Source organism: Hyperolius riggenbachi, chromosome 7 (genome assembly GCF_040937935.1).
Source record: "Hyperolius riggenbachi isolate aHypRig1 chromosome 7, aHypRig1.pri, whole genome shotgun sequence".
In the NCBI taxonomy this organism is placed as follows: domain Eukaryota; kingdom Metazoa; phylum Chordata; class Amphibia; order Anura; family Hyperoliidae; genus Hyperolius; species Hyperolius riggenbachi.
In genome coordinates, this window is record NC_090652.1 from 179,714,485 (window position 1) to 179,742,134 (window position 27,650).

At 47.9% G+C, this 27,650-nt stretch overlaps 1 protein-coding gene across 1 annotated transcript in view; it reads right to left on the reverse strand.

Moving 5' to 3' along the window:
- Window positions 1–27,650, reverse strand: part of COL5A2 (collagen type V alpha 2 chain) — a 1,703,177-nt gene that overhangs the window by 152,529 nt on the left and 1,522,998 nt on the right. The window contains exon 44 of the mRNA XM_068247348.1: window positions 2,028–2,135. Within this exon, the coding sequence (XP_068103449.1) occupies window positions 2,028–2,135 (108 nt within the window). The remainder of the gene's footprint in view (window positions 1–2,027; window positions 2,136–27,650) is intronic.

Here is a 27,650-nt window from a genome sequence, read left to right on the forward strand (position 1 = left end):
CTCCCTCTGAATGTCTAACTCTAACAAAACCCCCCAGCTGATCCCTAACCCTAAAAGAACCCCCCAAACAGCTGCCTAACCCTAAAAGATCCCCCCTAACCTATGCATAATACTAAAGACCCCTAAACATATGCCTAACCAACCCCCCAAGTGATGCCAAACCCTAAAAGACCTTTAACCCTAAACAACCCTACCAACCTATGCCTTACTGATCCCCACCAACTTATGCCTAACCCTAATGACACTGGAGCTGCAAAAGGTACCATGGTAATAAGGGCACTGCCATAGCTGGTGCCCAAATTGCCAGCTGTAGCCACTATTTGCGGCTAATAACACAGGGGCTTAAGGTGGCACCCTTATTACCATGGCTCCTCCTGCACCTTTTTTACCTGCTTTTTTGATTATGTCCACACAAACAGCTGGCTATTAGCGATGAATGAACATGCTCTCTGGTGAAACATGTGCAATGTATGCTGTGCACCGTTAGCCTTTACTTATGCGAGGTTCACTTACACTCCATAAATGCCACATATTTCAGGGCTTTGCTACAGTGGCTACAACTAAGGTAAACATAGTGGCCATTCTAAAGAACTCAATTTAAAAAATCTAGAAACCAAATGTAAATATCCTGCATTTACACATTTAAAAATAGCCTCTGCATGAAATGTGTATTTTTTGGGGGAACATTTTTTTGCCAACGATCCCTTCATGCCATGCAACTGCCTAGATTTTTGTGGTGGCAAATATGCCCTGAAGGTTTTAAAAATTTGCATTCCATTAAAGTCAATGGGGTCTGTCGTGAACTGCTGATTTGCAAACTTATGTGGAAATGCTTGCGAACGCTCCACAAACGTTCATTTGCAATATTTATTCATACTACTGGGTATATTTTTCTTCCTAAATGAAACCATTCTAAAAAATGTCCCTTCTCACTATCTTTGTGTTTTGTTTCTTTGGGGGGGGGGGGGGGTTGTTTTTGTTTTTTGCATCAGTAAACATTGGTTTTCTTTGGACAGGTTCCCATACTAAAAATGGGCTTGCAGGCTTTGTAGTCAGCATCATAGACATGGCTGAATGCAGAGGTAGCTCCAAACATCCACTGCTGCAATTTCTTGATATGTACAGGCAAAATGAAAAAGCCAAGAGAAGGTAAAGATTAATCTATTAATAATATATTGTTAAAATATAATATGGTTAATATCTATATGCTGCAGTTGATTTTCATAACAATATTATGATTCAGATTGAGAATTAATTCAGATGGAATTTCTCACATTGAAATGTTAATAAACAAAATTGTAAAAAAAAACAAACAAAACATAATGCTCTTTTTTTCTATTTTTTTTTCATTTGCACATACCACCTATACAACAACTAGGGTTGACTCTGAAACTAAGTGCCCATCATATTAGTTGGCTCTATTTCTGATGATCACCAGCCTACATGCATGATCATTGTGGTGACTGTAATTTCTAGAAGGGTCAGGAAGGTCTAAATCACCAGTTTTAAAGATTAAAACTCCCTTTTCAATCATGGCAACAGTACACAGATTGGTGCACAGAACCCCTCTGCATTTTTTATTCTAGCAGGAATATTTAGCTCCACAGAGTAGGTAACTATTTATCTATCTGGGAATGATTACTTCCAAGTAACCATTTTACTGGGTTGACAATTGTGTTAAGCATTTTCTGTTTGCAATGGCAGGTGCTTGCATACGCACATTGAACAAGGCCAGAAGTTAAAATAATATTTGCTGAAATGCTTGCAAATGTATAAAACTGGCCTTCTTTTTTTCTCTCAACAAAAATGGGATTGTATTGTAATGTTATGAACTAAATGGTCACACAATAAAATGACATAACCACTTTTTTTCTTCCAAACTTAGTATAATGATTTCTAATAAAAAAATTAAAAAAAATGAGTGTGATGAATAAGTGAAATGTTATCAGTGGTGCCAAACAATATTTGTGCAATTATATATTTTCTTTTTAATGTCTTAGATGCACACTTCAAACAAAGTAACTTACTGGTTCACCTCTGGGTCCAGCTTCTCCTGGTGCACCTATTGGTCCTGGGGTTCCTGGCGCACCTTGAGCTCCAGCTAAGCCCTCAGGTCCAGGATCACCACGATCGCCCTAAACAAATTATTAGTTAACGAGTAAAACTGTATGCTAAATACATCTCATACATCTTGAATAATACATGCATAAAATCTCAATAACATACGTTTAAACAAAACAGTGGAGGTCAAACATTTTGCATACGCTTTGGATCAATGGTTTAAAACTATGGATCAAACAGACATGAGAAATACATAGTTACATAGTTATTTTGGTTGAAAAAAGACATACGTCCATCGAGTTCAACCAGTACAAAGTACAACACCAGCCTGCTCCCTCACATATCCCTGTTGATTCAGAGGAAGGCGAAAAAACCCTTACAAGGCATGATCCAATTAGCCCCAAAAGGGAAAAATTCCTTCCCGACTCCAGATGGCAATCAGATAAAATCCCTGGATCAACATCATTAGGCATAACCTAGTAATTGTAGCCATGGATGTCTTTCAACGCAAGGAAAGCATCTAAGCCCCCTTTAAATGCAGGTATAGAGTTTGCCATAACGACTTCCTGTGGCAATGCATTCCACATCTTAACCCTCCTGGCGGTTAATTTTTTTTGCTATATAGGCAAAAATCCTTTTTTTTTTTTTTTTTTTTTTTTGTTTCATGTAAAGCTACCAGAGTGGTAGCTACATGAAACACCACTAGAGGGCGCATGTGTCCCTCTAGTGCGATCGTCGCCGGCATCAATAGCAAACAGGGGAACACGTATATAACGCGCTCCCCTGTTTGGCTTCTCCTGTCGCCATGGCGACGATCGGAATGACGTCATGGACATCAGCCGACGTCCTGACGTCAGACGCCTCCGATCCAGCCCATAGCGCTGCCCGGAACTCATTGGTCCGGGCAGCGCAGGGCACTGGCGGGTGGGGCCTCTTGCGCCGCTGCATGCGGGCGATCGGGCGATCAAGCTGTACGCGCGGCTAGCAAAGTGCTAGCTGCGCGTACAGCATTTTAAATGGAGCAAATCGCTCCACCAGGGGCTGAGATATCTTCCTGCGCGGCATAGCCCAAGCTCAGCTCGGGCTTACCGCCAGGAAGGTTAATCACTCTTACTGTAAAGAACCCTTTCCTAAATAAATGGCTAAAACCAGTGGCGTAGCATAGGAGCTGTGGGCCCCGGTGCAAGTTTTACATGGGGCCCCCCCAAGCACTCTATACATAACAATTGATATGGCACCAAAACCTGCCACAGACAATCACAGTGTCAGAGTTGCAAGAAGGGATGGGGAATGGTGTGTTAATGATTACTACTATTCAAAGCATCTATAGAAGTGATTATTACAAGCACAGGACCAATAGAGAGCTAATACTGTGATAGAGGGTGGACCCTTTGGGGCCCCTCTGGCCCAAGGGCCCCGATGCGGTGGCTACCTCTGCACCCCCTATTGCTACGCCACTGGCTAAAACGTTTTTCCTCCATGCGCAGATCATGTCCTCTAGTCCTTTGAGAAGGCCTAGGGACAAAAGCTCATCTGCCAAGCTATTATATTGCCTTCTGATGTATTTATACATGTTAATTAGATCTCCTCTAAGGCGTCTTTTCTCTAGACTAAATAAACCCAGTTTATCTAACCTTTCTTGGTAAGCGAGACCTTCCATCCCACGTATCAATTTTGTTTCTCGTCTCTGCACCTGCTCTAAAACTGCAATATCTTTTTTTGTAATGTGGTGCCCAGAACTGAATTCCATATTCCAGATGTGGCCTTAGTAGAGAGTTAAACAGGGGCAATATTATGCTAGCATCTCGAGTTTTTATTTCCTTTTTAATGCATCCCAAAATTTTGTTAGCTTTAGCTGCAGCGGCTTGGCATTGAGTACGATTATTTAACTTGTTGTCGATGAGTACTCCTAAGTCCTTCTCCAAGTTTGATGTCCCCAACTGTATCCCATTTATTTTGTATGGTGCTAGACCATTGGTACGACCAAAATGCATGACTTTACATTTTTCAACATTGAATTTCATCTGCCATGTATGTGCCCATATAGCCATCCTATCCAGATCCTGTTGCAATATGACACTATCTTCCTGAGAGTTGATGATTCTGCACAATTTTGTATCATCTGCAAAAATAGCAACATTGCTCACTACTGCATCTACTAGGTCATTAATAAATAAATTGAAGAGCACTGGACTCAGTACAGACCCCTGTGGGACCCCACTGCTAACAGTCTCCCATTTTGAGTACGATTCATTGACCACAACTCTTTGTTTTCTGTCCATTAGCCAGTTCCCTATCCATGCACACAGACTCTTCCCCAGTCCTTGCATCCTCAACTTTTGCACCAGACTTTTGTGGGGAACAGTGTCGAAGGCCTTTGCAAAGTCCAAGTATATCACATCTACAGCATTCCCAATATCCATATTAGCATTCACTACCTCATAAAAGCTGAGCATGTTAGTCAAAAGCTGAGCATGTTAGTCAAGATTGGAAGAAGTTTTGAATCAGGATAACACCATTTATTGGCCAACTAGATACAAACAATGGATATTAGGATATATTGAGAGGTGCGCTGGACATAACAAATTCCACTCTGTTTAATTGTACTTTGAAAATTTATTCTATTCTTATATGGTTAAAAGATCACATCTGTTTAAGAACCTTTATACAACAATAGGTCTCCTTACATTTCATACACACACCCACATATGCATACACACCTCCACACCAGGGCGTACTAATTCCCTTTAAAAAGGTGTTTAAACTATAAAAATCAAAAAGACAAAAAAATGGATAAAAATCTATATTGTAAATAAATTGTATATAGTAAAAAAATCCTCAGAGAGGGAGTTTACGGTACTTGGACAAAATTATTCCAATGACTTGGATTCTAATAATTGCATATACAGGAGTTCTGGATGCAGATCTTCAACTTAATCACAATATTGCTAAATCCCCGTTCCATGGGTACTGTACATCTCCATATGGATAGTCCCTATGCACAATCCAGAACAACTAGAAGTGCTTAAATAACCACCTCACCTCCTGTGATGTCTCCCAGTGGAATGGTTACAACGTGCCAGCTCCAAACGGAACAACTCCCAAGCCGGCCACTTCAGAAGGTATGTCCCGGTGAGTCGATATGCTTCCCTTTTATAGTCGTCCTGACTCTGGACGACTATACTCCCCCCTTTATCTGCAGGCCTTATGACAATGCTTTTATTATGTTGGAGATCCTTAATTGCTTGTATCTCTTCCCGAGATAAATTATTCAAAGATGTAGATAAAGGTTTGATCCTCCTCAAATCCTTCTCCACATTGTGTTTAAAATCTTATCTACTAGGCAGCACACTTCCTTCTGCCTATCTGCCTGAGGAGAGTGTACAGACGAAGTACCAGCCTGTGTGGAACGCAGGGAAGTGGCCTAAGCAGCACAAGTGAGACGCACTGGAGGAAGTGACATCACCACTAAGGAGTCGAGAACCGGAAGTTGATGCCGGAGTGAGAGCTGGTGGCGAGAGACGGTTTGCCGCTGCTGACCCTATTGCACGCTCACCGGGACCTACCTTCTGAAGTGGCCGGCTTGGGAGTTGTTCCGTTTGGAGCTGGGACGTTGTAACCATTCCGCTGGGAGACATCACAGGAGGTGAGGTGGTTATTTAAGCACTTCTAGTTGTTCCGGATTGTGCATAGGGACTATCCATATGGAGATGTACAGTACCCATGGAACGGGGATTTAGCAATATTGTGATTAAGTTGAAGATCTGCATCCAGAACTCCTGTATATGCAATTATTGGAATCCAAGTCATTGGAATAATTTTGTCCAAGCACCGTAAACTCCCTCTCTGAGGATTTTTTTTACTACATACAATTCATTTACAGAGGCGTCTGAGCCATTAGGCAGCTATAAATTCTTGCCTAGGGCGACAGGAGGAGGGAAGGGCGCTTCTGAACTGAGTAGTGAGAGAAGAAATGCCTCTCAGATCACTCAGGTATCAGGTTACTCAGCAGCAGCAGCAGCGGCCTGACTCGACGCATAACTAATTCACTGACTGATTCATTCATTTCCTTCAGCTCAATGATTCAAAGAACCACAGCAATGAATGAGTCAGTGAGAGAAGGCACTCATCCTAGTCAGGGATCCAAGTACAGCATCAGCTTCTGAGTCCTGAGATTCATTCAGTCCCTCTCTCTCTGCTACTGTTAGCTGCGTGGATGTAGAGACTGTGTAGCAGCCAGGCATTGACTGCCCCCCAGGCCGCCTTTCATTCAGTGATTTAGGGTTGGTCCTGTGTCTGCTGTATTCAGATTTGTTGTTGTAAGGCAATATAAAACACTTGGCTAGCTGATAAAAGTGCAATTAGAGGGCAGGCAAGCTGGTAAATATACACAGCATGATGCAGAGGAGGGTCAGTGGGAAAAAATCTGTCTGGCGTGGGGGGATTGGCCTTGAGGGAATTACAGTGGCCATACTTCTGTTGACTTGACTTGGTGAAACACTCTGCTGCATTACAACTATTTTCTGGTGAACCCATGCCGCAATAAGTGTATTTTCTGGTGAAACGCTGCTGCATTATGATTTTCGGGGGTCTTGGGGGTGGGGTTCACCACAGGAGTGGTGTTCACCATGAGGGGTGGGGGGTATGGAACTGGGGGCGATCACAGGGGGTATGGGAGCGCCACAGGATTTCTCGCCTGGAGTGACAAAATGGCTAGAGACGCCCCTGTATATACCTACTACCTAAACTGGGGGACACCTATATACCTACTACCTAAACTGGGGGACAGCTATATATCTACTTCCTAAACTGGGGGACAGCTATATATCTACTTCCTAAACTGGGGGACAGCTATATATCTACTTCCTAAACTGGGGGACACCTATATACCTACTACCTAAACTGGGGGACAGCTATATATCTACTTCCTAAACTGGGGGACAGCTATATATCTACTACCTAAACTGGGGGACACCTATATACCTACTACCTAACTGGGGGACACCTATATACCTATTACCTAACTGGGGGACAACTATATACCTATTACCAGTGCAGTTTCTAGGCTAAAATGCACCCAGGGCGAGTGTGTAAAAATTGCGCCCCCCCCCCAAGCAAGGTATGGGTGCCCGCAGTATAGGTTAGCCAGGTCTAGTTGCACTTAGTATAGGTCCCCCCAGTATAGGTAGCCAAGAATAGGTATCCCAGTATAGGTAGCCAGGCATAGGTGAGCCAGTATAGTTGCCCCCGCTATAGGTTAGCCAGGTAGGTGCCTCCAGTATAGGTAGCCAGTATAGTTGCCCCCAGTATAGGTTAGATAGGCAGGCGCCCCCGGTATAAGTTAGTTAGGTAGGTGCCCCAGTACAGGTTAGCTAGGTGGGTGCCTCTAATATAGGTAGCCAGAATAGTTGCCCCCAGCATAGGTTAGATAGGTAGGTTCCCCCCAGTATAGGTTAGATGGGTAGCTGCCCCCCAGTATAGGTTAGATTAGGTAAGTGCCCCCCAGTATAGGTTAGATTAGGTAGCTGCTCCCCAGTATAGGTTAGATTAGGTAGCTGCCCCCCAGCGTAGGTTAGATTAAGTAGGTGCCCCCCAGTGTAGGTTAGATTAGGTAGGTTCCCCCCAGTATAGGTTAGATAGGTAGGTGCCCCCCAGCGTAGGTGAGATTAGGTAGCTGCCCCCCAGTATAGGTTAGATTAGGTAGCTGCCCCCCAGCATACGTTAGATTAGGTAGCTGCCCCCCAGTATAGGTTAGATTAGGTAGCTGCCCCCCAGCGTAGGTTAGATTAAGTAGGTGCCCCCCAGTGTAGGTTAGATTAGGTAGGTGCCCCCCAGTGTAGGTTAGATTAGGTAGCTGCCCCCCAGTGTAGGTTAGATTAGGTAGGTGTCCCCCAGTGTAGGTTAGATAGGTAGGTGCCCCCCAGCGTAGGTTAGATTAGGTAGCTGCCCCCCAGTATAGGTTAGATTAGGTTGGTGCCCCCCAGGGTAGGTTACATTAGGTAGGTGCCCCCCAGGGTAGGTTAGATTAGGTAGGTGCCCCCCAGTATAGGATAGATAGGTAGGTGCCCCCCAGCGTAGGTTAGATTAGGTAGCTGCCCCCCCCCCCCCTTCCAGTATAGGCTAGATTAGACAGGTGCCCCCCAGTATAGGTTAGATAGGTAGCTGCCCCCCAGGGTAGGTTAGATTAGGTAGGTGCCCCCCAGGATAGGTTAGATTAGGTAGGTGCCCCCCAGCGTAGGTTAGATAGGTAGCTGTCCCCCATTATGGAGGGGGGAGCCGGAGCCGCGGGGAGGGCAGCCCGACCTCTCCCTCCCTCTCCTGGGCCGCCCTCCGTGCTCCCCCCTCAGATGTAGAGCGCAGCAGCAGCCAGGGAGGAAGCGCTGTAAACAACATACCTCCCTGCGTTCCAAGCGCTGCTCTCTCGCCGCCGGTCTCTTCCTCTCTGCCTATACGATGATGCACACGCTGGTTCCTGTTAGCCGGAACTAGTGTGTGCATCATCGTATAGGCGGCAGAGAGGAAGAGACCGGCGGCGAGAGAGCAGCGCTTGGAACGCAGGGAGGTATGCTGTTTACAGCGCTTCCTCCCTGGCTGCTGCGGCTGCTGCGCTCTGCATCTGAGGGGGGAGCACGGAGGGCGGCCCAGGAGAGGGAGGGAGAGGTCGGGCTGCCCTCCCAGCGGCTCCGGCTCCCCCCTCCATTTCAGCGCCCACCTCCCAACAGCGCCCCGGGCGGCGGCACGGGCTGCACGGCGCTAAAAACGGGCCTGCCTATTACCTTAACTGGGGGACACCTATATACCTATTACCTAACTGGGAGACACCTATATACCTATTACCTAAACTGGGGGACAGCTATATACCTACTACCTAAACTGGGGGACAGTTATATACCTACTACCTAACTGGGGGACACCTATATACCTATTACCTAACTGGGGGACACCTATATACCTATTACCTAAACTGGGGGACACCTATACACCTACTACCTAAACTTGGGGACAGCTATATATCTACTTCCTAAACTGGGGGACAGCTATATTTCTACTTCCTAAACTGGGGGACACCTATATACCTACTACCTAACTGGGGGACACCTATATACCTATTACCTAACTGGGGGACACCTATATACCTATTACCTAACTGGGGGACACCTATATACCTATTACCTAAACTGGGGGACACCTATATACCTACTACCTAAACTGGGGGACACCTATATACCTACTGCCTAAACTGGGGGACAGCTATATATCTACTTCCTAAACTGGGGGACACCTATATACCTATTACCTAAACTGGGGGACACCTATATACCTATTACCTAAACTGGGGGACACCTATATACCTATTACCTAAACTGGGGGACACCTACATACCTATTATCTAAACTGGGAGACACCTACATACCTACTACCTAAACTGGGGGACACCTACATACCGACTTCCTAAACTGGGACACACACACACATAGAGAGATATCTATCTATCTATACTTCCTAAACTGGGGGGACACCTATATACCTTTTTCCTAAACTGGGGGACACCTATATACCTACTACCTAAACTGGGGACACTTATTATTTTGTGGTGTTATGCAGCCCTCTGTACGATTTTTCTGGTGAAATGCTGCCCACTGTATGATTATTTTGTGATGAAATGCTGCCCAGGGTGCGATTATTTTCTGGTGAAATGTTAGCCAGGGTGCAACTATTTTGTGGTAAAATGCTGCCCACTGTACGATTATTATCTGGTGAAATGCTGCACTCATTGCGATTATTCTCTGGTGAAATGCTGCACTCATTGTGATTATTCTCTGGTGAAATGTTGCCCACTGTGGGCTTGATTTACTAAGAGGTGCTAACCTACTTAGCACGTCTAAAGTCTTAAGGCGCGTTAACCAGGGTGCTAAGTAGGTTAGCACCAGTTTTCTCAATCAGATCGTGCGCTAAGTACCACGCGCAAAGTTTTGCGCGCGCAAAGTCCTATGCGCGCGCTAAGTCCCATAGGCTTTAGTGGGCACTTCGCGTGGAGCGCCCTGTGCTCTGTGCAGTGCGCGCGCAAAACTTTGCGCGCGGTACTTTGCGCACGATCACTACTTCTCACATTTCAACTGAGTTTAGACGTGCTAAGGGCCAGTGCTAAAGTTAGCACCATTTTGTAAATCAAGCCCTGTATGATTAATATCGGGTGCATGTGTGAGGAAACGTGGAAAAGCCGCCGTCTCTCAAAGTGAGGCGGCTGTTTCCGCGTCCAGCAGGGCGTCACAACGCAGAAAAACCGCCGCATGCCGTTTAGGCAGAGCGGCGGAATCCGCATTGGGAACGGCGAAATCCGCATTGGGAACGGTGGAATCCGCATTGGAGGCGGCCCCCGCAAGCGGTTCACAAGATACATTGCAAGACAGTACTGGTGTGGCTGGGACTGATAGTCCACCAAGATTCCGAGTGACGCGCGCGCGCACAGAGGCTGAGTTTAAATAACAGCCAGAAGTGAGTCAGATGACCAGGCGGGTCAGCTGACATTTTCCACAACTCTCATTGGTCCAGCAATTAGGGAGGTCCTGGAAAGGTCCTTGAGTATATATACTGCTGGCTGTTCACTTGCTCTTTGTCTGGCGTTGCGATCACATACTGTACGTGGGAGCACCCAGATCCGTAGTCAGATCCGCAAGTGTGCCGGGACCAGCTGGAGTTGTAATCCTACACTTAGCTAGATTCTGTTGATAGCTAAAGTACTAGTTTGATTGTGATTATCTCTCTAACTCTATAACTCTGATCTTGTACCTCGATACTTCTGATACTCTGTTGCCGAACCCCGGCTTGTACCTAGACTCCGCTTCTGCCTCCTGATTCTGTACCTCGTTATATCTGATTCCCCGTTGCCGAACCCTGCCTGTGCTTAGACTCCGCCTTTGCCTTCTGATATTGTACTGTATCTGTCCGTGTGTGTACTACCTGGCTTGTCCGACCTCGAGAACCGACCTTACTGTTAGAGGCGGTTCCTCGCTCTGTTAGCAACCCTTCCTCCTGAGGGTCGCTTTCAGACTATCCTTCCTACTGTCAGTCTGACTCCTCCCGTCTTGGAGAGTTCAGGTCTGCGGAAGGAATCTGTGCAGTACTCCTTGCTGCACTGAGGCTTAGTCCTCTAAGTGTTACTGTTACACCAAACACTACACTCTACTCAGGTGAACAGAGGTTAGCTAGTATATCGGATTATCGGTGATACTGCAGATCACTTATAATCTGGTATACATCTGTATTCCCAGTGATACTGCAGATAACCGGTAATCAGATCCTCTCTGTGCTTCACCGATCGTTACAGAACGCCAGACCAAAATACCGATGGACGCACGCGCTGACCCTCTGACTGTGCTTGCCACTTCGGTGGATACCATCCATCAAGCACTGGGTCAGCACAAAGCTTTGATTGATACAATACAATACAATACAATAACATTTCTATAGCGCTTTTCACCCATAGGACTCAAAGCGCTTAGGCTCTCTCAGATTCAGTAATTAGTAGGATGAAGTATTCACACAACAAAAGTTATATTTCTGCAAATGCCAGACTGAACAGGTGGATTTAAACACGTCCAGGGATGGGGCTGTCCTGATCTGTTGAGGTAAGGAGTTCCAAAATGTAGGGGCAGCATGACAGAAGGCTCTGGGACCAAAAGCTTCCAAGTGGACTCTGGGTATGACTAGATTATTAGAACCTGTGGATCTGAGAATGCGGGGATTGCTACGCAGCTATAACATATCTTTCATGCATCCAGGGCCTAGATTATTCAGGGATTTAAATGTCAGTAGGCCGTTCTTGAATAGGACCCTCCATTCTATAGGTAGCCAGTGAAGGGAATGCAGGACTGGCGTTTTGTGGCAGTGACGGGGTTGGTTGGTTAGCAGTCTGGCAGCAGTATTCTGTATCAGCTAAGGGCGGTACAAGACCTTTTTTGGAAGGCCAGTGTAGAGAGCATTGCAGTAGTCCAGTCGGGATGTGATGAAGGCGTGGACTAAGGTTGGCAGATCTTCTGGGGGTATGAGGTGCTTGATTTTTGCAATGTTCTTCAGGTGAAAATAGGATGATTTCACCACAGCAGAGATTTGAGTTCTGAAGTTTAAATCCCCATCAATTAGAACTCCCAGGCTACGCACATGATCAGAGCTGCGTAGATCCGTGCCTCCTATTCCCAGTGGTGAAGACTGCAAGTTAAGTTGTTTTGTTATCATGCTCTGCCCTCCAATCAGAAGGACTTCAGTTTTGTCTGCATTTAGTTTCAGCCAGTTGTCATTCATCCATTGCTGTAGTTCACGTAAGCAGGCGTTTATAGTTAGAGTTGGGTCTGTCACACCAGGCTTGAAGGAAAGATATAGTTGGGTGTCGTCTGCATAGCAGTGGTATGTCAGGCCATGTTTTTGGATTAGTTTTCCCCATACCTCCCAACATTGTAAGTGTCGAAAGCGGGACACTTAGGCCACGACCCTGGCCACGCCCCCAACCCCCTAGCCACGCCCACTAATTTATTTATATATATTTTTAATTTATTGTTTATTAAAAAAATGTAATTAATTACTCCCGAAAGGGAGGGTGCCAGTGGGAGGGGGAGGAGGGTGGCCGAGGGGGGGAAAAGAAAACCCGATCGAGGCACCAGCCCGGGGATGCGTATGCGGCATGGATGCCGCATGGACGCTATTAAGCTTCTCCCTCCCTCCTAATGTGCCCCCAGTGTCCCCTTATGTGATTAATTAGGGGGGTTGTCAGTGGAGGGGGGGAGAATGCCCGTCACCGTGGGTGGGGAGGAGGGTTCCACTTTTAGGTGGGGGGGGGGGGGCGCCTGGGCAGAGAATGGAGGCGGAAAAACTGATCGAGGCTCCAGCCGCGGTAATGAGGGATGCGGGAGCCCGGCTTCAATACTTCCTCCCTCCCTCCGTGAATGTCCCCAAATGTATGTCCGTGTGCCCCCCTCTCCTCCCCTCCCTATAGGCAGAGTGAGCGCAGCGGAGCGGGCAGTCGGGTCCTCTTACCGCTGGCTGATGCACGCGTACTGTCTCTGGCATCCGACCTCCATGTGCTTCCTGTTTACTATGACGTCACAGGAAGCACATGGAGGTCGGATGCCAGAGACAGTACGCGTGCATCAGCCAGCGGTAAGAGGACCCGACTGCCCGCTCCGCTGCGCTCACTCTGCCTATAGGGAGGGGAGGAGAGGGGGGCACACGGACATACATTAAGGGGCATTCACAGAGGGAGGGAGGGAGGAAGTATTGAAGCCGGGCTCCCGCATCCCTCAGTACCGCGGCTGGAGCCTCGATCAGTTTTTCCGCCTCTATTCTCTGCCAGCCGTCGGGATTCGAGAGGGGGGGCCCGGGATAGCGGGAGGGCCCCCCCAAATCGGGAGAATCCCGACGAAAACGGGACGGTTGGGGGGTATGGTTTTCCCAACGGTAGCATGTAAATCGTGAAAAGCAGGGGAGAGAGGATTGAGCCCTGGGGCACCCCATACTTAAGTGTTACAGGGGTGGACAGGAAGGGCCCCATAGACACTTTGTGGGTTCTGCCACTCAAGAAGGATTGGAACCACTGAAGTACTATGCCATCAATGCCGCATTGATGCCCTAACAGGCTCTGTGCGAACCCTTCAGACGTCAGTCGATTCGGTGCGATCCGCTCCTAGTGATGACATACGGATGCCCGTACCAGACAAATTTTCCGGCCACAAGTCTGACTTCCGGAATTTTAAGAGTAGAGTGTTATCTTACTTCGAGTTGAGACCCCGATCCTTGGGGACTGAGACCCAACGGGTCATTTTTATTAAAACATTGTTAACTGGTGATTCCCAGACCTGGGCATACAATCTGCCTCCCACAGATACAGCTCTGACCTCGGTAGAGGAGTTTTTTAAAGCCATGGCAGTGATATACGACGACCCTGACCTTGCGGCAACCTCTGAGCGGAAGCTCAAACTTTTGCGACAAGGCAGAGGCTCAGTCGAGGATTACGCGGCAGAATTTCGTAGATGGTCAGTCACCGCCAGATTTGACAATTTTGCCCTGATGGATTACTTCTTGTCTGGGTTGTCGGAGGAGGTCTCTGATCTAATGTTAACCTTACCCGAGCCCAAGACAGTCGATGAGGCCATCATATCGGCCATTTAAGTCGACCGTCGATTATGCCATCAGAGGCAGATTCGGGGCAGTCACCGTGTCAGGGTGACATCTTATGCGGCTTCCTCCGCTGCACCCCTAGTAACGCCATCTCCGTCTGTTCCACCCTCTCCGGCCTTGCCTCCACCCGAACCAATGCAGATTGGTCGGTCGAAACTGACCCAGATGGAGCGCAGGCGGAGAATGACGGAACAACTGTGCCTATACTGTGCAGAAGCAGGGCATAAGGTGCGAAACTGCCCAAACAAGTCGGGAAACGAGTTTGCCTAGGAGTAGTGGGGGGTGACACCCTAGGCACACAATTTTCACCCCTTAAAGAAAGGAAATTACTGCTCCCCTGTACGATTACATGGGAGAATAAGTCTGTGGCCACTGAGGCGTTTATTGATTCTGGCTCAGCGGCCAATTTTATGAACTTTGAGTTTGCTCAGGAGTTGGGTATTCCCCTCACCCCTGTGAGACCCCCCATTCAGGTCACGGCAGTAGACGATTCCCCTCTGCAACGGAATCGTGCTCTGTCTCAGACTCCAGGGGTGATGGTCACCATAGGGGTACTGCATGGGGAACAATTATCATTTTTTGCATTGCACATGTCAACCTCCACTATTATCCTAGGCATGCCGTGGTTGCAAGTCCATTCACCTCAAATAGACTGGGCCACGGGTCAGTTAACTACTCGGTCACCTCGTTGTTTTCAGCGGTGTTTGGGAAAGTTGATCCTGGGGCAAACCAGAATTCAGGTGGGAGGGGTACCCGACCAGTACTCTGAGTATTCCGACGTGTTCTGTCCCAAGGCAGCAGACAAGTTGCCCCCACATCGCCCTTTCGATTGTCCCATTGACCTCCGTTCAGGTTGTGTACCTCCCCGAGGTCATTTGTACAATCTGTCGGGGCCCGAAAAATTAGCCATGCAGGATTACATCCATGAAAATTTGGCCAAGGGTTTCATTCGCCCGTCCCGGTCACCTGCTGGAGCAGGTTTCTTTTTTGTTAAAAAGAAAGAAGGAGGTCTGCGACCCTGCATCGATTATCGCAGGCTTAACAAAATCACAGTAAAAAATCGCTATCCGCTGCCACTGATAAACGATTTGTTCACACAGATTACAGACGCTAAGATCTTTTCTAAGCTAGATTTGCGGGGCGCGTACAACCTGATACGCATAAGAAAGGGCGATGAGTGGAAGACGGCCTTTAATACACCAGACGGGCATTATGAGTACCTGGTGATGCCCTTCGGGCTATGTAATGCTCCGGCCGTCTTCCATGAACTCATTAACAAGGTATTCAGGGAGGTGTTGGGGAGATTTGTTCTAGTTTATCTAGATGATATCCTTATCTTCTCCAACAACCTCTCTGAACATAGAAACCATGTGAGGTTTGTTTTGAATCAGTTAAGGCAGAACTCTTTATACGCAAAGCTTGAAAAATGCATCTTTGAAGTAACATCTGTCGCTTTCTTGGGGTACATAATATCCACCACGGGCCTGTCTATGGATCCTGCCAAGGTCTCCGCTGTGCTGGAGTGGCCACAGCCGGTTGGGTTGAAGTCCCTTCAGCGCTTTCTTGGCTTTACCAATTATTATAGAAGGTTTATAAAGGGGTACTCCACGGTCATTTCTCCCCTTACCAGTCTCACCAAGAAAGGGGCAGATACCACTCACTGGTCTCCTGAGGCTTTACATGCTTTTGCCACCGTGAAGGGCCTATTCTGTTCAGCACCCATCCTCAGACATGTGGATACGTCTTTCCCGTTCATTGTGGAGGTGGATGCCTCGGAGGTTGGGGTGGGGGCTGTGCTGTCTCAGCGGTCGGGCTTGCAGGGTAGAATGCACCCGTGTGCTTACTTCTCTCGCAGGTTCTCCCCTGCAGAGAGGAATTACGATATTGGTAACAGGGAGCTCCTGGCCATTAAATTAGCTTTCGAGGAATGGCGACATTGGTTAGAAGGAGCTGAGCATACCATCACGGTTTACACCAATCATAAAAACTTAGAATACATCGAGGGGGCTAAGAGGTTGAGCCCTCGTCAGGCTCGATGGTCGTTATTCTTCTCCAGGTTCACTTTCATTATTACGTACACCCCGGGGAGCAAGAATGTTAAGGCAGATGCTTTATCCAGATGCTTCGAGTCAGAGACAGCACAGCCCTCCATTCCAGAGACCATTATTCCCCAGAGGTTGATACTGGCAGCCACTGGAACTTGGGTGGATTGGAGGGATTCCCTTTCAGCAGGACATCCCGGAAGGGAAGCCCGCAGGGGTTCTGTTCGTTCCTCTGGCGTTTCGCCTCCAGGTTCTAGAGATGTTCCATGCGCATAAGAATGCAGGGCATCCTGGGGCATCTAGAACACAGGATTTGGTAGCCAGATGCGCCTGGTGGCCTTCCTTGGCAGCGGATTGCAACGAATACGTGAAGGAGTGTGTGATATGTGCCAAGAGTAAACCCTCTCGGCTGGCACCTGTCGGTACCTTGCAGCCTTTGCCCACCCCGAGTGAGCCGTGGACCCACCTGTCCATGGATTTTGTGGGTGAGCTTCCCAGGTCTGAGGGTATGGCGGTCATTTGGGTGGTTGTCGACCGCTTTAGCAAAATGGCCCATTTTGTGCCTTTGAAAGGACTCCCCTCGGCTCAGGAACTGGCCGAGTTGTTCATCACTCATGCCTTCCGATTGCACGGCATTCCCGAAGACATAGTCTCAGACAGGGGAGTCCAATTTGTCTCACGATTTTGGAAAGCCTTTTGCCAGCTCATGGACATAAAGCTGTCTTTCTCGTCTGGCTATCACCCACAGACCAATGGCCAGACTGAGAGGATAAATCAGTCTTTAGAGCAGTTTTTAAGGTGTTATGTGGCAGAGGCGCAAGACGATTGGGTCAGATTTCTGCCCTTCGCGGAATTTGCCCAAAATAATTTAAAAAACTCGTCCTCCGGATTTTTCCCTTTTCAGGTAGTGACGGGGAGATCACCCAAATTTTCCCCATTACCTATAGCCTCCACTCCGTTCCCAGCCCTGGAGGCCTGGCAAAGGTCATTTAAGGACCTTTGGGGGACAGTAAGAAGTAACCTGGAGAAGGCCTTTCTGAGTCAGAAGGGTCAAGCCGACAAGAGACGGTCGTTGGAGTGGAGGTTCTGACCAGAAGACTTGGTCTGGGTGTCCACACGTCACTTGACCCTAAGACAACCTTCTAATAAGCTTGGTCCCAGTTTGTGGGTCCATTCCCGGTAACCAAGAAAATCAACGATGTTACTTATACTGTCGATCTTCCCACTAGCATGCGGGGGGTAAGGTCCTTCCACGTATCCCTTCTTAAGCCAGCAGTCCAGGTGGGTCCCACTCCTCCTCCTCCTGTGTTGGTAGATGCTCAACCCGAATATGAGGTGGAAAAGATTCTAGATTCACGCACTGTACAAAACTCGGTACAATATCTCGTACACTGGAAAGGGTACGGCATTGAGGAGAGGCAATGGGTACCGGGGACGCGCATGCATGCAGACGAATTAAGGAGGGAAACCTGGTGGGAGTTGTCCGGAGCCTACTCCTCGGGGGGGGGGGGGGGGGGGTACTGTGAGGAAACGTGGAAAAGCCACTGTCTCTCAAAGTGAGGCGGCTGTTTCCGCGTCCAGCAGGGCGTCACAACGCAGAAAAACCGCCGCATGCCGCTTAGGCAGGGCGGCGGAATCCGCATTGGGAACGGCGGAATCCGCATTGGGAACGGCGGAATCCGCATTGGAGGCGGCCCCCGCAAGCGGTTCACAAGATACATTGCAAGACAGTACTGGTGTGGCTGGGACTGATAGTCCACCAAGATTCAGAGTGACACGCGTGCGCGCACAGAGGCTGAGTTTAAATAACAGCCAGAAGTGAGTCAGCTGACCAGGCGGATCAGCTGACATTTTCCACAACTCTCATTGGTCCAGCAATTAGGGAGGTCCTGGAAAGGTCCTTGAGTATATATACTGCTGGCTGTTCACTTGCTCTTTGTCTGGCGTTGCGATCACATACATGGGAGCACCCAGATCCGTAGTCAGATCCGCAAGTGTGCCGGGACCAGCTGGAGCTGTAATCCTACACTTAGCTAGATTCTGTTGATAGCTAAAGTACTAGTTTGATTGTGATTATCTGTTATGACCTTTTGCCTGCCTTGACTATCCCCTTTGAACTCTGATCTTGTACCTCGATACTTCTGATACTCTGTTGCCGAACCCCGGCTTGTACCTAGACTCCGCTTCTGCCTCCTGATTCTGTACCTCGTTATATCTGATTCCCCGTTGCCGAACCCTGCCTGTGCTTAGACTCCGCCTTTGCCTTCTGATATTGTACTGTATCTGTCCGTGTGTGTACTACCTGGCTTGTCCGACCTCGAGAACCGACCTTACTGTTAGAGGCGGTTCCTCTCTCTGTTAGCGACCCTTCCTCCTGAGGGTCGCTTTCAGACTATCCTTCCTACTGTCAGTCTGACTCCTCCCGTCTTGGAGAGTTCAGGTCTGCGGAAGGAATCTGTGCAGTACTCCTTGCTGCACTGAGGCTTAGTCCTCTAAGTGTTACTGTTACACCAAACATTACACTCTACTCAGGTGAACAGAGGTTAGTTAGTATATCGGATTATCAGTGATACTGCAGATCACGTATAATCTGGTATACATCTGTATTCCCAGTGATTCTGCAGATCACTGGTAATCAGATCCTCTCTGTGCTTCACCGATCGTTACAGCATGTTGCTAAAATGTTGTACTCATTGCGTTTATTTTCTGTTCAAATGTTGCACTCATTGCATTTATTTTCTGCTGGAATGTTGCACTCATTGCATTTATTTTCTGCTGGAATGTTGCACTCATTGCATTTATTTTCTGCTGGAATGTTGCACTCATTGCATTTATTTTCTGCTGGAATGTTGCACTCATTGCATTTATTTTCTGCTGGAATGTTGCACTCATTTCGTTTATTTTCTGGTGAAATGTTGCACTCATTGCGATTATTTTATGGTGAAACATTGCTGCATTATGATTTTATGGTGAAATGCTGCACCATTACAATTATTTTATAGTGAAACGCTGCCCCATTACGATTATTTGGCACCTATGGGGGGGCCCCATCCAAATTTTTGCAAGGGGGCCCAGTGATTTCTAGTTACGCCCCTGATTACTACCTAAACTGGGGATACCTATAGACTTGGCTATCTATACTGGGGACACCTATAGTATGTCTATATTGTATTGGGGACACCTATAGACCTGGCTACTTTATACTGATACTAATTATTTAGCGCCAACATATTACGCGGCGCTGTACAGAGTATGTATTGTCTTGTCACTAACTGTCCCACAGAGGGGCTCACAATCTAATCCCTACCATAGTCATATGTGTATGTATGTATCGTAGTCTAGGGCCAGTTTTTAGGGGGAAGTCAATTAACTTATCTGTATCGTATGGTATTGGCATGTGGGAGGAAACCAGAGTGCCTGAAGGAAACCCACACAGACAAAGGGAGAACATACAAACTCCTTGCAGATGTTGACCTGGCTGGGATTCAAACCGGGAACCCAGCGCTACAATGCGAGAGCGCTAACCACTACGCCACCATACTACTGTACTATATTGTACTGCCATCTTCAGCAGTACTTTACAGAGTATGTAGTCATGTCACTGACTATCCTCTGAGGAGCTTAAAATCTAATCCTGCCATAGTCTAATGTCCTACCATACAGTGGCGTAGCTAAGGAGCTGTGGGCCCCGATGCAAGTTTTACAATGGGGCCCCCCTAAGCACTCTATACATAGCAATTGATATGACTCACCAGAACCTTCCAATGACAACTACAGTGTCAGAGGTGCAAGAAGGGGATGGGGAACAGTGTGTTAATAATTACCACTATTCAAAGTATCTATAGAAGTGATTATTATGAGCACAGGACCAATAGAGAGCTAATACTGCAGTTAAGGGAGGACCCTTTGGGGCCCCTCTGGCCCAAGGGCCCCGATTCGGTCGCAACCTCTGCAAACCCCTATTGCTACGCCCCTGCTACCATATTATTATGTAGTTATATAGCATCCTCGACTCCAACTCCGACTCCACAGCCCTGCTGGCATCTTTTGCAGCACTTTGCAGAGAACATAGTCATGTTACTGACTTTTCTCAGGGGAGCTCACATTCTAATACCTACCACTATTTTGTGCGAGAGAACACTGGCTAATGTGTGTTTTTTTGGGGGTGGGAACATTTCCTACTTGCTTTTTTAGGGTCACTTTACTCATACCCGGGGAGAAAACATGGCTCCCACCGACTTTGGGCTGCACTCTTACTAGGATATTTGAATTGGCCACACCCACTGTAGGTTATGGACACGCCCACTGCATTCTGTATCCACGCCCATTTTCCGAAGCGCGCCGCCAACGCTCTCCCGGGGGGGGAGGGGGGCGCCATAAGTTTGGGGTGCCTAGGGGAGCCCAAACCCTAAATACAGCCCTGCTTCCCTTTAAGATAGACAATGCACCTGGCCCAGATGGCATCCAACCCTGGGTATTAACCCTCCTGGCGTTTTTTGTTTTTTTCATGTAGCGAAACAAAGTCTTGCTACATGATAGCCGCTGCTGAGCGGCATCCCCCCAGCCCCTGGGGAGAACGGGATCTCCTGGAGGGCTTCCCCCGTCGCCATGGCGACGGCCGGGATGACGTCACCGACGTCGTGACGTCAAAGGGGACTCCGATCCACCCCACGGCGCTGCCTGCCACTGATTGGCCAGGCTGCGCACGGGGTCTGGGGGGGGCGGCTGCGGCGTGACGGATCGGTGGGTAGCGGCGGCGATCGGATGCTACACGCAGCTAGCAAAGTGCTAGCTGCGTGTAGCAAAAAAAAAATTATGCAAATCGGCCCAGCGGGGCCTGAGCGGTGCCTCCCGGCGGCATAGCCCGTGCTCAGCACGGGCTTACCGCCAGGGAGGTTAAAGGAGTTGAGTTCAGTTATCGATGAGCCACTTTATCTTATTTTCTGTGATTCTCTTTCAAGTGGGTCAGTTCCTTATGACTGGCGTATAGCTGATGTTTTCCCCTTATTCAAGAAGAGAAAAAAAATCACAGCCAGGAAACTATAGACCAGTAAGCTGAATATCAGTTGTGTGTAAATTGTTTGAAGTTATCTTACGGGATGCTATAAAAAAAAATTATGTAGCACAGAATAATCTTATTTCAGTTCAACAGCATGGTTTTACTAAAGACAGGTCCTGTCTCACCAACATGCTCAGCTTTTATGAAGTGGTGAATGAAAATTTAGATCTTGGGAAAGCTATAGATGTAGTGTTCTTGGACTTTGCCAAGGCTTTTGACACTGTTCCCCACGATAGCCTGGTACAGAAGCTGGAGATACAGGGACTAGGAGAAAATGTGTGTATATGGATAGAGAACTGCTTAAGGAATAGAAGACAAAAAGTGATGGTAAGTGGAACTCAAAATGTTAAACTGTTAGCAGTGGCAGGGGCGGACATACGGCCGTGCAGGCCGTGCCGCCGCACGAGGGCCCCTGAAGTTCCGTTTTCTTCAGGGGCCCATGGCATTAAGTACTTTTTTTTTTTTTTTTTAATATTTTTTTTTTTTTTTATTATTTTATTCCCGGGGGCCCCCCGACTCCTATCCTCCCTCCCTCCCTCACCTCGGGGGCCCCCTCCCGATATGCGCGGCGGGAGAGCGAGCGAGCGGCAAATGCAGGAAGGGCTCTCCAGGCATCCGCTAGAGGCCCAGCCGCTTGGTCTCCAATATGTCTCCAGTTGGAGACATATTGGAGACTCAGCGGCTGGGCCTCTAGCGGATGCCTGGAGAGCCCTGAAGACTTCCTGCATTTGCCGCTCACTCTCCCGCCGCGCATATCGGGAGGGGGCCCCCCGAGGTGAGGAAGGAAGGGAGGGAGGGAGGATAGGAGTCGGGCCCCCCACCCGGATAGCTACCCACCCGGCTACCTACCCACCCGGCTACCTACCTACCCACCCGACTACCTAACCACCCACCAGGCTTCCTACCTACCTACCCACCCGGCTACCTACCCACCCACCAGGCTTCCTACCTAACCACCCACCCAACTACCTAACCACCCACCCGGCTACCTACCCACCCGGCTACCTACCCACCCACCAGGCTTCCTACCTAACCACCCACTCAACTACCTAACCACCCACCCGGCTACCTACCCACCCGGCTACCTACCTACCTACCCGGCTACCTACCTAACCACCCACCCGGCTACCTACCTAACCACCCACCCGGCTACCTACCGGGCTAGTTACCAACCCACCCACCAGGCTACCTACCCACCCACCCGGCTACCCGGCTACCTACCTAACCACCCACCCGGCTACCTACCTAACCACCCACCTGGCTACCTACCTAACCACCCACCCGGCTACCTACCGGGCTAGTTACCAACCCACCCACCAGGTTACCTACCCACCCACCAGGCTACCTACCTACCCACCCACCAGGCTACCTACCCACCCACCAGGCTTCCTACCTACCCACCCGGCTACCTACCTACCCACCAGGCTACCTACCTACCCACCCACCAGGCTACCTACCCACCCACCAGGCTTCCTACCTACCCACCCGGCTACCTACCTACCCACCCGGCTACCTACCCACCCACCAGGCTTCCTACCTACCCACCCGGCTACCTACCTAACCACCCACCCGGCTACCTACCTACCCACCCACCCGGCTACCCACCCACCAGGCTTCCTACCTAACCACCCACCCGGCTACCTACCTAACCACCCACCCGGCTACCTACCGGGCTAGTTACCAGCCCACCCACCAGGCTACCTACCCACCCACCCGGCTACCCACGCACCCACCAGGCTACCTACCTACCCACCCACCGGGCTACCTACCTACCTACCGGGCTAGTTACCCACCCACCAGGCTACCTACCCACCCGGCTACCTACCCACCCACCCACCAGGCTACCTACCCACCCACCCACCAGGCTACCAACCCACCCACTCAACCAGGCTACCAACCCACCCACCCACTCACCCACCCACTAGGCTACCTATCCACCCAACCACCCATGGGAGCTGCGCGCCGGATGGAGGCTGGGACAGGAGGTCTGCTGCTGCAGGTGAGTAAATGTTTTTGTTTTATTTATATTAGCAGGTGTATGTTCTGGGCAGGTCTGCCACATGATTGCATGTATTTTCTTCGCAAATCTGCCGACATGATTGCATGTATTTTCTGGGCATATCTGCCGACATGATTGCACGTATTTTCTGGGCATATCTGCCGACTTGTTTGCACGTATTTTCTGGGCATATCTGCCGACTTGATTGCATGTATTTTCTGGGCATATCTGCCGACTTGTTTGCACGTATTTTCTGGGCATATCTGCCGACTTGTTTGCACGTATTTTCTGGGCATATCTGCCGACTTGATTGCACGTATTTTCTGGGCATATCTGCCGACTTGATTGCACGTATTTTCTGGGCATATCTGCCGACTTGATTGCACATATTTTCTGGGCATATCTGCCGACATGATTGCACGTATTTTCTGGGCATATCTGCCGACATGATTGCACGTATTTTATGGGCATATATGTGTATTTTCTTGAGAAAACCTGCACAATTATGTGAATTTTCTGGGGAAAGGGTCACCAAAACTTGGTCCCACTGTCTTTGCGTTGCACTTTTCAAGGGAACCTGAGGTGAGAATAATATTGAGGCTGCCATATTTCTCTCCTTTTAAGCAATACCAGTTGCCTGGCTGCCGTGCTGGTCCTCTGCCTCTTATTCTTTCAACCATAGACCCTGAACAAGCATGCAGCAGGTCAGGGGTTTCTGACAATATTGTCAGAACTGAGAAGATTAGCTGCATGCTTGTTGCTGGTGTAATTCAGTTTATTACTGCAGCCAAATAGATCAGCAGGGCCGCCAGGCAACTAGTATTGTTTAAAAGGAAATAAACCCTCACCCCGGGTTCGCTTTAAGTTACAGTTAGCTCCGCCCTCATCCGGTCATTGCCACGCCCATTTTTTTGCCGCGGCGCTACGCGCCGCAGGTTCTGTCCACTAATTTTTGCCGCGGCGCGCTTAGCGCGCCGCAGGTTGTAGCCACGCCCATATTTTGCCGCGGCGCGCTACGCGCGCCGCAGGTCATAGGGGGCCCACAATTACAATTTTGCACAGGGGCCCACTGCTGGCTGTGTCCGCCACTGAGCAGTGGGGTACCACAGGGGTCTGTACTTGGTCCTATTCTTTTCAATGTATGTATTAATGATCCAGTGGACTGAATACAGAGACATGTAGCCCTCTTTGCAGATACGTAAAAGGGAAAGAGGCGCCCTGATATAATAAAAGCATCTAAAATCAGCTTAAAATCGAAAAGTGATATGAGGTAGCTTACCTCAATGACGAAACCTCTGTAGTTAATACAAGGGATTTTTATTAGCACAGGCAACGCGTTTCGCGGGTCTCAGCCCGCTTCATCAGGCCAGTAAAAGTGCCAAATAGAAAAGATCATCTAGCATAGGGAGCCTCTCTAGCACGCGTTGCCTGTGCTAATAAAAATCCCTTGTATTAACTACAGAGGTTTCGTCATTGAGGTAAGCTACCTCATATCACTTTTCGATTTTAAGCTGATTTTAGATGCTTTTATTATATCAGGGCGCCTCTTTCCCTTTTACGTGCTAAGTATACCCCCGAACACATCCTGTCCGAGGGGAGGTGGCAGACCACCAGTGGAGTCCCCACAGTGGACTCTGTCCCCTTTTTTCCACTAAGAGAGCGACCATCCTTCCGGTTCTGGCTAGGACCACCCCGAGTGGAGTCGGGTTTATTGTCTCCACCTGCTTCCTGTGGTTGGTTGCCCCAAGCAACCTCCCTTTGTGAGTAGTGCTTTTAATTTATTTTCTTTTATTGTGGTCATTGACATATTGCACTACTGGGCTCCCGTTTTTTGTCTCCTGTGACTTTTTCTACAGGGTGTTCATCCACCCCTACTACAAAATTGCCTCTTTGCAGATGATTATGAACACTAAGAGCTAATTATGCAGAATTATGAACACTAAGGGCTTGATTCACTAAGGCAAATAGCATGCCTTCTCTGAGTTAACACTCCTTATCAGAGATAACACACCTTACCAAAGTTAACACGCCTTATCAGAGTAGCATAGAGAGCGCTACGAACCCGCAGGGGCTCAGGGTGGGACGAGTGGAGCTCTCCTCATTGCCAATTAGCAGGCATAAGTTTGTAGCGCTTGCTAAGGCATGTTAACTTTGATAAGGCCTATTATCTCTGATAAGGAGTGTTAACTCGGATAAGGCATGCTTTTTGTCTTAGTGAATCAAGCCCTAAGACTGATAGTGACATATTACAACAGGACCTTGACAGCATGGCCATATGGGCAGGCACGTGGCAAATAAAATTTAATGTTGATAAATGTAAAGTCATGCACCTTGGATGTACCAATGGTAGATCATCATATAAAATAAATGGGATATAGCTGGGAACATTAGACTTGGAGAAGGACTTAGGAATACTGGTTGATAACAAGTTAGGTAATCGTCTACAATGCCAAGCAGCGGTAGCTAAAGCAAATAAAATTCTGGGATGCAAAAAGAAGGGAAATAATATCTCGAGATGCTAGTATACTACTCTCAGTGTATAAATCACTTGTGAGGCCACATCTGGAGTATGGAATACAGTTTTGGACACCACACTATAGACAAGACATTGACCTTCTGGAACTGGTACAAAGACGAGCAACTAAATTAATCAGAAGGATGGAAGATTTCACTTACCAAGAAAGGTTGGGCAAACTGGGCTTATTTAGCTTGGAAAAAAGTCGACTGAGATTTGATTCGCGTGAGGAGGAAAAAAGCTTTTGCCATAAATTTATCGGACTGCCACCTGGAGTCGGGAAGGAATTTTTCCCTTGTAAGGCTAATTGGCCCTGGCCTTGCAAGTTTGTTTTTTTTTGCCTGCTCCTGGATCAACTGGGATATGTGCAAGTTCAGGATGGAGTTTTTTTATTATTATCATTAATATTTTATTTTTTTCTGGGTAGACTTGATTAATGAATGTCTTTTTTCAACCAAACTAACTATGTAACAAGTAAAACTATGGCACACTGAAACTGTACAGAATAAACTGCTACTGTATCAATAAATCCCTAATATATCTTCTACCTAGTAGCTAAAGTGATTAAATACAATCCCTATCTAACTCCAACTATGAACTACCAGTCATTCACACTATAGTAAAGCACTAACTGTCTAAATCAATGAAAGCTAATTTATCACAATTTAGCTAACAGCAAAGCAAAAATGTTCCGTTTTTTATTACACAGCATCCCAACTGCTTCTTTTTGCATATACAGTGGCTTGCAAAAGTATTTGGCCCCCTTGAAGTTTTCCACATTTTTCACATTACTGCCACAAACATGAATCAATTTTATTGGAATTGCACATGAAAAACCAATACACAGTGGTGTAGACGTGAGAAGTGGAATGAAAATCATACATGATTCCAAACATTTTTTACACATCAATAACTGCAAAGTGGGGTGTGCATAATTATTCAGCCCCCTTTGGTCTGAGTGCAGTCAGTTGCCCATAGACATAGCCTGATGAGTGCTAATGACAAAATAGAGTGCACCTGTGTGTAATCTAATGTCAGTACAAATACAGCTGCTCTGTGACAACCTCAGAGGTTGCCTAAGAGAATATTGGGAGCAACAACACCATGAAGTCCAAAGAACACACAAGACAGGTCAGGGATAAAGTTATTGAGAAATTTAAAGCAGGCTTAGGCTACAAAAATATTTCCAAAGCCTTGAACATCGCACGGAGCACTGTTCAAACGATCATTCAGAAATGGAAGGAGTATGGCACAACTGTAAACCTACCAAGACAAGGCCGTCCACTTAAACTCACAGGCCGAACAAGGAGAGCGCTGATCAGAAATGCAGTCAAGAGGCCCATGGTGACTCTGGACGAACTGCAGAGATCTACAGCTCAGGTGGGGGAATCTGTCCATACTACAACTATTAGTCATGCACTGCACAAAATTGGCCTTTATGGAAGTAGCAAGAAGAAAGCCATTGTGAAAAGCATGAGAAGTCCCATTTGCAGTTTGCCACAAGCCATGTGGGAGACACAGCAAACATGTGGAAGAAGGTGCTCTGGTCAGATGAGACCACAACGGAACTTTTTGGCCAAAATGCAAAATGCTATGTGTGGCGGAAAACTAACACTGCACATCAATCTGAACACACCATCCCCACTGTCAAATATGGTGGTGGCAGCATCATGCTCTGGGGGTGCTTCTCTTCAGCAGGGACAGGGAAGCTGGTCAGAGTTGATGGGAAGATGGATGGAGACAAATACAATACAATCTTGGAAGAAAACCTCTTGGAGTCTGCAAAAGACTTGAGACTGGGGC